This window comes from Pleuronectes platessa, chromosome 1 (assembly GCF_947347685.1).
Source record: "Pleuronectes platessa chromosome 1, fPlePla1.1, whole genome shotgun sequence".
NCBI classification, from domain to species: Eukaryota; Metazoa; Chordata; class Actinopteri; order Pleuronectiformes; family Pleuronectidae; genus Pleuronectes; species Pleuronectes platessa.
The window spans coordinates 8,676,463-8,691,302 of record NC_070626.1 but is presented as its reverse complement, the minus strand read 5'-3'; the positions used below and the strand labels follow the sequence as shown (position 1 = coordinate 8,691,302).

Here is a 14,840-nt window from a genome sequence, read left to right as displayed (position 1 = left end):
CCCCTCCCCCAACAGCAGTGCAACCTGAAACTGCCTGAAGAGATGAGCAGTCATTAAATACTGCAGAGCTGACATAATGACAGGAAAGATAAAAGAGAGGAAACAAAAAAGGCCAGACCAATTTTCATCCCATAATGCCTGCCCAACCCCCCAGCTCAGCCTGCCTCTCCTCATAAAAGACGCCAGGCCACAGATAGGGCACTGGTCAGCTACAACTTTGCTGCTGTGATATTCTGCGCTGACAACATTCACACAAAGCCCACAGAATAATGCCCCCCCCCCCACTATTTTCTAACACCACTGGAAACAATAAGCAGCCAATGCAGTGAAACTCCACTTCATACAGTGATCATATTGTATGGAGTAATGTTATGCCATATATAGCACACCCATTAACTCACTTATTTGTAAAATATTAATTAATTAATTAATTAATTATTAATTAATTAACAATTGTATGTTTAATTAAATGGCCTATGCGTAATCCACTTAATTTTTTTCTACTATATATGAGTTTTTTTCCATTCATATTTGCTGCGTGTCAGCACCTAATGAACATGCACCACGGCTAAATTTGGCAATGTGGTGTAGAGAACCACCATTCAAAGACATTTGCCTTTAAATAGACAGTAATAAAATCCAGACACATGATAGTCCTGCACCCTCCGCCCAGTGATCAAGCACAGATATGTCCTCTGACACTGCACACTCTTGTGCAACAAAGGCTTTTTATATCATCCTCAGGCAGTTGAGCTGTCTTTAACTTGCTATGTGTCAAGGTATGATGCTAAACCACATGTAGCTCAGCTTGGTTCTCAGTTGGCATTCCGGCACACTGTGCTGAGGCAATATTTACCTTCAAAAGAAAGTGCACTTGGCACACAGCCAAAACTCTTGGGGTGGGGGCTCAAGGGGTTGCTTCTGTGTACTATATCCAACTTTCCCACCCAACAAAAATCCTCGTGCTCACCCGGCCAACCACCCACAGCCTCACAGCGGCAGCAGCGCTGCCTGCACAGGCTGACTCTGCAACCTGGATCAGAGCCAAGGCACAGCCTGATTCAAGTGCCAAGAGTGATCGAAAAGAGAGAGAGAGACACACACACACACACACACACACAGAATGCGAGTGCAGAGGGAGAGAACTAGTGAGCGTGAACACATTACGTCTCAGCCTGGCTTGCTGCCAGGACTCACTTACGAGGATTTTTTGCCACAAAAGCCAATTGGCGGTCAACCCTCCGCAGAGATTTGAAGTGTTTCACAAAGATACAGCTGGAGAGGTTTGTCCAACAGTCAAGATTAAGCAGTCACTCACAGTAGGAGGCTAGACTGGGAAATCAAACAGAACACTCAAAGGGAGAGTGGTGGACAATGAAAGGTTGTACAACATCGTTTTTTTGCGACTGCATAAACATTTTAAATTGAAAGAAAGCGTTTTAAGAGAGTGTGTTATTGAGAGAGGGGGGCATTGACATTCTAGATGGAGTAATCCTGGTTTAATACACACAAAATCATGAGCAGGGGTTTAGTGACACAACTGGCAAAAGACCATAACAGGAACTAATGTAATAGGTAGGGAAATGTGTGACAAGGAGCCAAGGCAGGGCACTAACCTGTCTGAAGTGATCTTCAAAACCCCAGTCTGCCTGTCCATTAGGAGAGGTAGCTGAGTGAGGCCCCGCAGGAGACAGGCCCTCGTCAGGTTCCTGCTTCACTCTGATAGGCGGCGACGCAGCCCTCTGGGGGGCCGAAGCAGAGTAACTGCCAAATGGACGGGAAGGGATGCGGGAGGCGCTTTGCTGCAAAGCGAGGGTCTGCTTGCGGAGGAACTCCAGACCACTGGCACTTCCCTCATCCTCATCACTGCCCTCGTCTCCTTCCATCATCTCATTGTCGTCATCCTCATCACCAGAATCACGGCCTCTGTCCTCATCATCCTCTCTTTCGGAGTCCACACTGCTCTGATTGGAAACCCGGGGAGGCAACCCGCCTCCTGGGATGACTCCGGCCAGGCTTTTGCCCATGAATGTGGCCCCAGAAGCCCGGGCAGCTGCCAGGATGGCTTGCTGGGCAGCAACCTGCTGGGCATACATGATATGGGCCTCTCGCAGCTTCCTCTCCTTGCGCTCCATTTCGAGTCGAGCCTGCTGTTGGCGCTGGAGTTGCTCCATCACTGCCTCCAGCTTCATCCCCCCTGTAGAGGTGCTCTGAGGAAAGGCCACACCAGGCTCTTGTGACATACTGGGCTGTAGGAGGAAGAGAAGGAGTCATGGATGACCTACCATATACGGAAATCGAATTACCCCTTTATCTCATTATAGGGGATGGAATTAGGCACATGCAGCCACCCCCTCCAACAAAAAAAAGTGTAACATATTGACACATGGTGAAATGTGGATAATTATAATAAAAATCTACAAAATTATGACTCCTTACATTCTATCACTATAGTCAACATTGGAACCATAGGACCTTGATTACGTGCCACTGACCAAGTTGGAAAATCTGCAGCACCAAAGTCATAAATCTTAACTTTAGTTGCTAACGTTGAAGGAGAAAATGAATGTGCATTGATCCCTGGAAGATTCAGCTCTCAACATTTACATCTAAACTAAAACCATCAACTGAGCGTGTGTAAAAAAAATAACGAAATAATCAATGACACAGTAACTAATGTCAACAGGCTCATTACAAAGGAAAGACTACAATGTTTCAAAAAAATTAAATTCTAATGGAAACGTTGAAGGTTTTAGTGAGTCCACGCATATAGAGCTGCGATATACTAATATTATAGGAGCCGACTACACGAAAAAATAAATGATACAACAAGAAATAGGAGATTTAAATTCAGTTGAAGTGTTTCCTTTAGTTGATCAAACAGGAGAACGGTGATTTGTCGAGACGAAATGCTCAACTACAGTAACTACTGTAAACTGGTCACTCATGGAGCTAAAGCTGAAAACTAGTTAACCCGATGGGGACATAAACTGCTTCTAACCAGCCCATAACTTCAGTGTCCGCTAAATGGGAAAAGAGGATAAACTGACTATTGGACAAGTTAACCTAAACAGAAGAGTAAAACCAGCTCAGCTCGAACTGAAAAAAAGGAAAAGTACACCTTTTCCGCATTTGGCTGCCTGCCACATCCTCAAAATGCGCAGATAACGTACGCGGAGCAGCAGCTCTTGGAATAAGTTGACGTACAAACCGGCTAATAGCACATTAATGTATGTCGGCTACTTCTGTGAGAACACACCGCCGTGTCGCTGTGAGGTTGTAGAATAAACGTAAAGAATAACCCACCATTTAGGTCGAATGCGCTCGGAAAGTCGGTTCTGTCTCCTGTAGAAAATGTGACGTTAAGTTGAATAACTCTTCCTGCGTTACCCGTGTGACTACAGCTCAGAGGGAGAGGTGAAGAGACGCCGAGCGGCACCGCGACTCACCATTTGCGCCTTGCTACTGTTGGAGTTGTCCACCATCCCTCCTTCCTTTCCTTGGCTTTTATCCTCCTCCTTCTTCTTATCCTTCTTCCTCTTTTTTTTCTACCTCTCCTTCCCTCGTTCCTGGCGGTCGTCTCGCACACTTGTAAACACACGCGCGCACGCACGAGGAGGGGGGGGGGCGGCCGAGAGGCTGTGTGCACGCGCCGCAGACTGCGACTGACAGAGACGCTCCTGTGGTTTCCTCCGTCCTCTTCTTCTTCTCCTTCTTCTTCTCCTTCTTCTTCTTCTTCTTCTTCTTCTCCTCCGCTCAGGGGGATCTCTCGGCTCACTCTGCCCGTCTCCTGGCCCCGCGGACGCCTTCGTGGAGTTCTTGTTGAGCGGAACAGGCACCGACAGCAGAGCGGCCCGGTCTCATATCTCGCGCAGCGCTGAGGTGACTCCCCTCACTCGTCGTGTTTCTCCCCCTTCGATTGACACCCCCCGCATGGCGCACCAGCAGCAGTGGGCCCGCCCAGCGACAGCAACAAGTCCCAGTGGCCTCCTCACCTCTTCTTCATCCAATAGTTCCGCCCGATCCATTCAAACTCTTTAATTTGTTATTCTAGTCTATGTGCCTGTGAGGCGCCTTCTACCCCACATGGTTAAGATGAAAAATGTAAACCTAAAGCCGGTAAAATAGTTAAAAGGTGTTTGAATTAGGTTCTACTCACATGCTACCATATATGTTGTCTACCTCAATATCTTAACCTATACATAGACGTGTATCATTGATATCCATGTCATCAGGGAATGGATATTTGTTTTAAAGACATATTATAACAGGAAGTGTACTTTGTTTACCTCACTAAATTCTCCAACACTCACAGTATTGCGTCTTTCTGTGAATGCTGCACAACATGGCAGTGATCATGATGTAATGTTCAAAGGAAATAAAGTGCTGTAGTGTGATTGGAAGAAGCCTCTTATAATCTTATTGGGACTGTATCGTAGCTCCATGCTGCCCCCTTGAGGTACCAACAACTGCCACGTTCATAATGTACTCGGCTCATTTGTAATGATGGAAAAGCTTCATTGACTTATGACCTCTGCCCACAGGCATCGATGAAAATGAATACTAATGAATATAATAAGAATAAAACACAAGGGATTTTAGATAAGGGATTTTTTTTTATGATGCAAACCAATGCACAGTACAATCAAATAAAAAAAGATTAGTGTTCACCATCATAAAATAACAAATTTAAGTTATCGCATCTAGCATTCAATAACACTTTATGCTATTATTGTCCCAATAGTTGCATAGTACAGGTGAGTCAAGTGTACTTGCTACTGACCACTGGTGTTAAGTGCAATATTTGAATGTACATGAAGAACATCATGCAGATCCGGGCGCTGCAGGGGTTGATACACTTTTCATCACTGATTCTACACTTACACTAAGTGTAGAATCAGCCTTTATACCTAAATGGCCCACATTACAATCATAGACATAAAGTACATTGCTCATGTTAATGTTGTAACTTTTTCAACGTCAGGCGTTTTCTTTGCAAAGACTTGATGGATTAGAGAGTTGATCCCGGCACTGCAGAGAACCGATCACGGTTGCAGCTTTTTCTAGCAAACAATGTCAAACTCTTTCCGGTTTTAACCCTCAAGTGGTCAGCTACATCATTTCATAAGACAGTTAACATCACAGCCTAAGACAGTGTGGTGCAAGTATAACAGTGGTCACACATTTGTTGTGACTTAAATCCTCTGTGCACTTCAACAGTTGTGCAATTTCCATTTTTTTATTTGTATTATATTTTACTAATGCATGTGAAAGGCAAGTTACTTAGTGGTTGCACACTCTTACACAAAAACATCCCCTGAAAAGTGAACACCGTCACTTGCTCTGCTCTGACATTAAACATTTTCTGTTAATGCTCAGTTTCAAAATAAACACCAATAGTCTAATATTACACAGGTTGTAACATGACTCAACAGATTGTTTTAAGTGGAAAAATAATATTATGAAGACGGCCATTTCAGGCACACATTTGTGTCTATTGTGTAAGAAACAAAAACAGACAGTAACAAACTAAGAAGGATATGAATTGTTGTTCATAAAGTTGTACATACTCTCAACAGAGGTAGCCATTTACTTCCATTCTAATGTAATCTGGTTTTAATGTTTTGAAAGTGAAACCTATTTGTTTTTAATGTAGGCAACAAATTAATATAGACTCTGGTCTGGTGTCCACAAAGACACGTGGACACATTTCAGATCAATATCCTGTCCAGGATGTGATGTAACTCTTAAAATGCTACATATCAATCTTGGCACAAAAACAGTAACCTCTTCTTGACTTAAATCTATGACAATTGGTTTTCTAAAGTAAAAATAAACAAAAAACATTTTAGAATTTAAACATACAAACATCTTACCACATACATATATGTCTTAGGGTGACTTTAACTAGAACCCTGATATATTTGTAGTTTTTTTAAGTCTACTTTCGACTCAGCCCAAATATCAGTTGTTCTGTCAAAGCACTTCAGTAACTTATTTGGTTACATTTTCTGTCATTTAAACGTGTGTGACATTTTGGTTAAGTGTAGGTATTAATCCAACAATGGATTTTTCACTTTGTAAGACTTTTGTTAGAGTATTTTACTCAAAGACAACATGTAACAATCATGAGTTATTTTCATAGTTTAGACACAAAGAGTCAGATCATAGGAAACTAATAGAACAAAATAATCCTGGCTTTCGATTATCTGCGAGTGCCGGGTTTATTCTATTCTAACCTCTTAATAATAATAACTCTTTCAGCAAGTGATACTACCTAAAAAAAATCATATTATTATTATGAGAAATGAAGTAGAGTCAATCCCAACACAACACATCCTATCTCAATTCAGTCTTCTGATTAGATTGAAAATCATAATATTTCCGCTGTTGTTTGATGTGGTTATTTTGGTCAAATAATAATGTCATACCTGGTGGTCATCTCATTTTGGAATAAAAATCAAACTATATTTTTGAAGACAGAGACATAAAAAAAACTAATTTACAAGTAGTCAGGTAATGTAAAGGCTGATTTGAGTTGCTTCAAATAAACAGTAAGTTGACATAATAAAAAAATCATATTCATTCAAACACATTACACCATGTCGTGTTTAAACCTGTTAACCAGAGGAAACAACGGTATCCAGAACTGCACTGGATCAACACAGACGTGTCCCAAATGATGAATTTCTCTCCCACTCAGAGGCATAGTAATGGTTCCTGTAGGTTGATAAACGGAAAATAGAAAAAAGCTAGAGCTTTGGGGTCACAGTGGATAAGGCTTCTTCTTACATCCATCTGCCACTTCTTGTGGGTTGAGCGTTTCGGTGCACGCAGTCCTGCATCAACAGGAGTTTTGGCTTCAGGGCTGGAAGTCCTCAGGCAGCGCAGCGGGGGAGCTGGGTTAGAAAGAAGGCCTCAGGCACCAGTGACTTGAGACAGCAACTTGAACTGGAACCAAAACCTTGCAGGGGTTTGAGTCCGGATAGCAGCGTCACTGCATGGAGCAAGACGGGCCCTCAGAGCAGCAGCACATGGAGGAGCCCATGGCTTTGGGCGGAATCAGGTCCAAGTCCTCGTCATCAGGGATCTCGTCAAGGCGGTAGCCATCCTGAAGCAGCTGCCTGCTTAAATCAGGGTGGACCTGGAGAGCAAAGGGAACCTCGGTGACACACAGTCATCGCAGAGTAACCTGGTTGAACCTGATCAACAACTCACTGAGGTCCATCTGTTTACGGTCTCTGTTCTTTTGAATCAAACCTTATTACAAAGGTGTTTAGTCGACTAACGAAGAAAATAACTCTCTGCGACTGACCGGACTTTGGTTTCAAGTTAGGTTACCAGTACGTCAAGTCATCTGGTAGTTATTGTTAGTATGAAGGTTAAATTGGGTAGTAAACATCTGTCATCTATCGGTGTCTATGATTTTGAGCCTTCCCAGGAACCTTTTACACATATTGAGTGTGTTTGTTTTGGAAATATGCAAATTTTCAGTTATTCAACTAAAATGTGAGATAACAGGTAAAACTGAATTTAAACTCGAGATGAAGTACTCTAACGACATATCTGAGGTTAAGAAACAGCCAGAGGCCCATTTTTTCCCCATGCACACTGCACAGGTAACTCGGTATACATGATTCTTACACTATGTATGAATGAATACAAACACAAACAAGATCTAGCTCCAGTCCTATCTGTGCTATCATGTACAGTTATACACATGATAAATATCTTTCCTCTGTACTGTTTTCTATTACTGGCCCATTTGAACCCCTTACTTATAATTTTTTTTTAATGTGCATCATTTGATGGTACTCATATCAGACAGAGGTCACAAAGAAACAAAAGTGCCAAATTGAAAACACAAAGCCCTGATAGAAGCACAAATTATCTTTGAACATGTATAGGTGACAAAAAAAAAAACGCACAAATCTTGGAACAACCACACAGTTGTAGCCATCTGAGTGCATCTGAAGAACGTGCCATGGGGCTGACTCACCTCTGCTGAAGAGTATCCGGAGGAATACTGCTCAAAATCGATCTCTTCATCACTGCACAAACAAGTAGGACAGGTTCTGTCATTCTGATGTAAAGAATTTAAATCTGTCGAAACCAGTAACACAAACAACAAGGAAACTGCCTCCTCTTTCTCCTGCCTACACAAGTATCATAATAATAACTATTATTATAACAACATTTTAATAAACTTTTGTTAACAATGTTACAATGTGCTTTACAAGGAAGAAAAAAATTAAAATAAAACAATAGAACACAAGCAGAGAATACAGAACAATAAAATCGATAGAATTATATAAATAAACAAATGGGAATAGTCAGTCTAAATAACAGCCATTGTCCACCATTTGTAAAGGCTTTCATAAAATGAAAAGTTTTAAGGTGGCATTTAAAAAAAGCTAGAGAATTAGTCCAACTTCAATGTGGGTAAGCTCCACAATGTGGGGGCTCTAAAAGCAAATACTGGGTTACCCTTTCTCTGGGAGTTATCAGCAGGGCTCCATCTGCGGAACGTTGTGGTCATGAGTGCACATACATACACATAGAAGACACCGATGGAGATGTCATGATAGTTTGTGGTTATAAGAGCTGATGTTGTCGTCAATGTGCTCTGAGCAAAATCTTGTGACTTCCTGCCTCTGCCTGCTGCACCACCTCTCACTTGAATATGAATCCTGCAGAGGATTTTATTAAATTATTTTAACTCATCAGAGCAGAGAAGCTCCTGCTGTGTTTTGCATGTGCGAAAGACAAACTGCGGAGATAGTCCGGACCCAATTCTCCAGAGATCCTCCGCAGAAAACTGCCTAAGATTCAATTTAATGTATATAGTAGACATTCTCCAACAGTATCACTACTATGCTTGGTGTAATCTTACCTGTCTGAGTCCAGTGCAACCAGAGTGTCCTCAGCATGCTGACTCAAAGAAGCGTACCCCTTGTTATATTTCACCGTCCTAAAAAGAGAGAAACAGAAGGTAAAAATTGCTGCAAAACAAGCCTCTCCTGCATTATGCTGACATGATAACCGGCAGCTTCCTCTTAACCCCTCAGGCCTCGTCTCCTCACCTCTTGACTCCTTGTCTGGGCTGATGCGTCACCGGAGGTCCTGGTGAGAGGGCTTTCTTCTTCAGTGCTTTTCTTGCCATCTCCCTGTGTTTCTCTACAAATAATCAGAATAAGAGACATTATTTGTTTTGAGAAGGACAGACTGGGTAATGGTCAAGTCAAATGTCATATGTGGGTTTATTGAGCTAGGAACAGCCAATAATGGCTGCGGTCTTCCTCTAACTGGAAGGTGTGCGATTCGTTTCCACTCTTCCCCCTCTGCATGTCAAAGTGTCCTTGGGCAAGAAACTGAAGCCCGAATGGCCCGGGACAGCTGCCTCGTTCTCGTAGATACAGTGCTGCCCATAGTTGCACTGTAAAAATGTGTGTGGCAATGAACTGTACTGTAAAGCGCTCTGAGTTGTCAAACAGACAATACAAAAGCTCAATATAAATACAGATCATTTACCATGTTTCCCAAGTTACCATATCATTACTAATATTTTGGGACAATCATCCTATTTATTAGCTTATACAACGATCAGTTGATATTCATAATCCCAAAAACAGAAGTTATGAGAAACTATAATGCAATTCCAAAAAACACCTATATTATTAGTAAAGCCTCGAACAATCCCAAAGTTAATCACTGAAATGAGAAAAAATATTCTCAGCTCAGTGTAGCAATCAACATTTATGAAACCCCCCTCAAAACACATTTCACAACGAGAACAAGGTCTCTCTCATCTCATCTCATCGTCATCCGCTTATCCGGGGTCGGGTCGCGGGGGGAGCAGCTCAAGCAGGGGGCCCCAGACTTCCCTTTCCCGGGCCACATTGACCAGCTCTGACGGGGGGATCCCTAGTCCTGGGTCTTCCCCGAGGTCTCCTCCCCACTGGACGTGCCTGAAACACCTCCCAAGGGAGGCGCCCAGTGGGCATCCTTACCAGATGCCCGAAACCACCTCAGCTGACTCCTTTCTAAGTAAAGGAGCAGCGGCTCTAATCCGAGTCCCTCACGGATGACTGAGCTTCTCACCCTATCTCTAAGGGAGACGCCAGCCACCCTTCTGAGAAAACTCATCTCGGCCGCTTGTACCCGCGATCTCGTCCTTTCGGTCATCACCCAGCCCTCATGACCATAGGTGAGGATAGGAACGAAGATCGACCGGTAGATCGAGAGCTTTGCCTTGCGGCTCAGCTCTCTTTTCGTTACAACGGTGCGGTAAAGCGAACGCAATACCGCCCCCGCTGCTCCGATTCTCCGGCCAATCTCACGCTCCATAGTACCCTCACTCGCGAACAAGACCCCGAGGTACTTGAACTCCTTCACTTGGGCTAAGGACTCATTTCCTACCCGGAGTAAGCAATCCATCGGTTTCCTGCTAAGTAGTAGTATCTCTTAGCAGAAATTGGGAGGATTAGACACATTTAAGATACACATGCAAACTGAGACAATAATATGGGTCTAACATCGGCTTTCAATGCACTGTATAATTAGGGGTGGGCGATATATGGAATATGCTCTATATATATCGTGGCTTGTTCCATGGGAGATGTATTAAATTACTATATCTCGACGATCAAGTACAAATTGTCAAGTGAATGTTTTAACCAGAAGTTCCACTTCTCTCCCCTCATGCCTGTATAACAGCAGACAGCTCACTCCCCCGCCCATCCAGAAAACTCGCCTGCGTGCAAGAAAGAGAGTATGGAGAGAGTGAAAGAAAGTGAAGAGCCTCACGGAGTTGACGAGTGTTTAGAGATGGTTATTGACAGTGGTGTTCATATTCTATATGAACGCGGAACCTAACGAATCAGTGATGAAGGTGAAAGTGAGCGTCCTTTACTAAAGGGAGAGTGGATGCTTGTGTGTGTCTGTGCTCGAAACGACTTGAAGTTTACATACACACAAACACAGACCCCGGGGCTCCACCAACACTCACTCTGCTCCACAGTGAAATCTGAGGCGTGTTCAGGTGAAGCAGCCGGTCAGTGACTTTGTTGAAGAACAGTTGAAAACCATCCACAGCTGCTCAACGATCAGAAGGCCCCGACATTTATACTCGACTCGAAACAAGGTAATTTACACAGCATTCAGTGACCATCAGAAAGGCTAACGTCTGCTAGCTTAGCCACTTCCTGTGGACTTTTATTAATTTAACATTTGTACAGGGATTTAGAGGAGATTTCCAAATGCAAGATATATACCGTTTATCGCGATATAGCCTCAAAATATTGCGAATTGTTTTAGGCCATATCGCCCAACACAACCTAAGAATCATGCAGTCACACGAGTGATTTTGACCTCAATTAAACTTAATTTCAAGTCTTGATCCAATAACTACATTTGAAGAATCTCATGGGGATTTAGAAACAAGATTTTATTATTGTCTATTTGAATGCCTGCTGAAATGTGCACTACAACCCTCTAAGGGGTTTCTAACGCCACTTTCAGACACGCACTGACCCCCGGAGATTTCCAGAGTTCCTCCTGCAGAGGATTTGCTGCTATTCTGAATGCGTCTTTGCACTGAATATCCTGCTGCGATGTGCATGTGTGAAAGGCAAACTTTTGAGAAAGTCTGGACCCAATTCTCTGGAGTTTGTCCAAAAAAAAAGTAGCACATCAGGGTCGCAAAACATCATGTAATTCAACAGAAAGTTTTTTCTTAAAACTGATGAAAACTGGTTATAAAGTTCTTTTTTTCAATTCAACAAAACTTTGGTATAAACTCAGCTCAATTTCACATTACCATTCCCTTACGCCAATTACTGAGCGTGAACACGTTTTGAACAGAGACAACGAAGACTGTGGAATTTGTCATGTGTCTTCATGCAACACATCTCTCTGAACTCACATGACAGATTGACACTGTGGTGACTACCCATGCACAAAATCCAGCATTACTTCCTCAAGGGAGCAGAAAGTGCGTTTTGAAGATGCAAGTAAATGTTGGCGTCTGAGTCTGTAATCAGTCAGAAGTGTAAGGGAGACATTTGTTGAGTTTAAATTAAAGCAGTCCATTGAGGTCAACGTGACATAAAGACATCAGGGCCATGAAATTGATGGAAGTAAGCCGTGAACGACATTATGTAAAGTTAAAAGCTTTTCCATAGAAACACTGTGATGCAACCTGAGGGCGTCTGAGCCATTCAGTGTCAGACGACTCAGGTTCTGCTGGCCACACATTGAATTCTGACCCATTTTAAGCAACGTACGACAATATTCACCACAGCTGAATTCATAAAAACAATAATAACAACGCGTTATAGGTTAGGATGAGTCAAGATACTGCTCACGTAGTTTGAGGTGGATGGCTGGAACTCTGGACATGATGTAAGGTCCTCTCTTCTCCACCGGCCTGATGCCTCCATCGGCCACCTTAGGTCTTGTTCCACCACTGGGCCCCTTGGGTTGCAGAAATTCAAGAAACATCTGTGTTTAAGTTCACTTACAGAAGCCAAGTCACCGACTCCGTGTGCTATCTAAATGACAGGACCACAACTTTTTCTTTTAAAATCAACAACAATGTGTGATCTTTCATATCCAGCTCAAGTCGGTCTCAAGTGGTAAACAAAAACATTTCCGCAGCCACATGCAGTTATGAAAATAGAAAAACTCCAGGCAGAGACAACAATGTTTAACATGTCACTCCATTTATAATTCATAGCCAAACTTCGCTTTAGTGTAACAGTCAAATATTAAGTGGGCACGCCTCATCTGTGGAGCTGTCAAAAACAAAATCACAGGCGAGGCTAGTCAGTCTGTGAGTAGAGGCTAGCGTTAGCCGGGCTAGCTGGTGTGTTAGCTGACTTTACCGACTGAACTTGTGGCTGCGGCTCCAGCAGAGTGTCCTTCTCCGGCTCCTCTATGATGTCGTTCATCATGGTCGTGTTACTGTCCCCGTCTGCAGCAACACACCGCCATGACGACACAGCTCCCACCGCCGGGACACCTCAGGGACACCTCCTCCGCCTCCTCTTTGGGATTTTCTTCTTTGGGATTTCCTCCTTCTTTCCTCTGTTCTTCTTCTTTGGTGTCCCACCTTCATGCTTATTTTGTATTCAGTGGGAGTAGGAGAACAGACTCAGAGGCGCGTTATCGCCACCGTCTGGACTGTACACCCACCCACACACACACGCATATATTTCTTTTTCAAAAACATAAATGTTGCCTGTGGTTTTTTCCATTAAACCAGACAACTAAAAGCCATTGGACAACTAATTTATCTCAATTCATTTCTCACAATGTAATAATATATGTTCCACTGTTTCTTGTCCATGCGTTTTTCCCTGTTTTATTTTTGTATGGCTATCAAATGGACAATGATCTTTTCCTACTTTGTTTCCTGCTCTGCAACTTCCCAGCATGTTCTGGTGTATAATATGAATGTCTCTCAGTTTCATTGTCATCCTATCATTCACGCCATGTTGACTGAGCATAGTTCCTGATAAGTGTCTTGGCTTGTTTTAACTTTTTTTGTGTTTGTGTTTAACTGCTCAGTTTGTCCACAGTTCATTTGCCTGAACACCAATATGAGCCACAACCCAAAGAAAGTGTGTAACTATCCCATTACCTTCCATCTTGTACATTATAAGGAATATGTCTGTGGTAATATCTGTCATAAATTATCTGCAAGATTTTATGCTTGTAAGTGCCGGATCGCTATCAGATCTGATTTATAATACATCTAACTTGGGGTTTGATTCTGCTGCTGTATACACCTTGACCAATACCTGAATTCTGGGTCAGATGGCACTCATGAAAACAATTTAAATATATGTGCTGATGGTTTACATATTTAATATGTAATGTATGCTGGCAGGTTATTGTCCATCTGTGGTAGTAATAGGTTTTACCCTTGGTGGTGAACTATATGGAAATAAGTTAAATTTGGTACAAAAGCATATTTGTAGAGATATAGGTTTGTATTTTTACCATTTCTAAATTACACCAAATCCTCTTATGCATTTTGTTCTAAAAAAGTGTTCATGTCAGGACTTGCAAGACAATATGCTGATACATTAGAATATCTGATCTGTCAATATCCTATTTATATCATACATTTTACCAGCCGACTGAAAACCAGTCAGGCTCTTCTGCTGACATGTAAGCTTCACATTCCTCAAAGACAGATCTCATGAGTGATCGGTGCAGATGCTTTTACTTCATTCCTGTTCTGACAGTTTGTTGATGACCTCTTCACATTTGTATTTTAAACATACCTTTCACATGAACACAACTTTGTGTTTCTGTTTAATATTACCAAATCCATTGCAGCTTGCATTTCCTTATTGACATAAGATATCCAGCAGCCTACAGAGCAAACACTGTAGAGGTAGAGTCCTTAAGATTTCATTGTTTAAACTTGGCATGGTTAAGAAGCTGAAATGGGATTTCCCTATGTTTGACTTTTAGTTGTTTTTAATTTTCTCATGTTGTGTTTCTGTCTGTAACTCTGTTTTTACTTTACTTATACAAGGGTCAAACATTGGACAGTGAGTGTTGACACTGAGTCACAACTGACAAGTATTTTAGTTGCTAATACATCCTGCACTCACTCCAATAACAACAAGACTGCTAATAACTCAACGTTATGCCAGCAGGTGAAGCAGAGATGTAACTACTGACATCAACAGCAGCTCTATTCCATTGTAAGCCCCGGCACTCAAAGCACATTAAATGTAACACAACCATCAATAATTCAGGCTGCTTTAACATAAAGGACTGGACGTATAGAATAAGAAGAACAAAAATTGAGAAAAGGAAAAATG

General features: G+C 42.3%; 2 protein-coding genes across 4 annotated transcripts in view; both read right to left on the bottom strand.

Annotated features, from left to right (window-relative positions):
* Nucleotides 1-4,222, bottom strand: part of LOC128445888 (AT-rich interactive domain-containing protein 3B) — a 51,076-nt gene extending 46,854 nt beyond the window's left edge. For 2 of the 3 annotated variants that reach the window (XM_053428777.1, XM_053428785.1), the window contains exons 1-2: nt 3,450-4,222; nt 1,617-2,249 (exon numbers count right to left, since the gene is read on the bottom strand). In XM_053428777.1, the coding sequence (XP_053284752.1) occupies nt 1,617-2,249; nt 3,450-3,485 (669 nt within the window). In that variant the 5' untranslated portion in view covers nt 3,486-4,222. The other variant, XM_053428794.1, reaches the window with a different exon arrangement.
* Nucleotides 4,223-4,596: 374 nt separating this feature from the next.
* Nucleotides 4,597-13,107, bottom strand: fam219b (family with sequence similarity 219 member B). The gene is made up of 6 exons (XM_053419393.1): nt 12,885-13,107; nt 12,366-12,474; nt 9,084-9,177; nt 8,894-8,971; nt 8,000-8,051; nt 4,597-7,144 (listed from the first exon to the last, which is right to left on the bottom strand). Exons 1-6 carry the CDS (start codon nt 12,951-12,953, stop codon nt 6,995-6,997), a joined length of 552 nt encoding a protein of 183 aa, XP_053275368.1. The 5' UTR covers nt 12,954-13,107; the 3' UTR covers nt 4,597-6,994.
* Between the last annotated feature and the right edge of the window lie 1,733 nt (nt 13,108-14,840).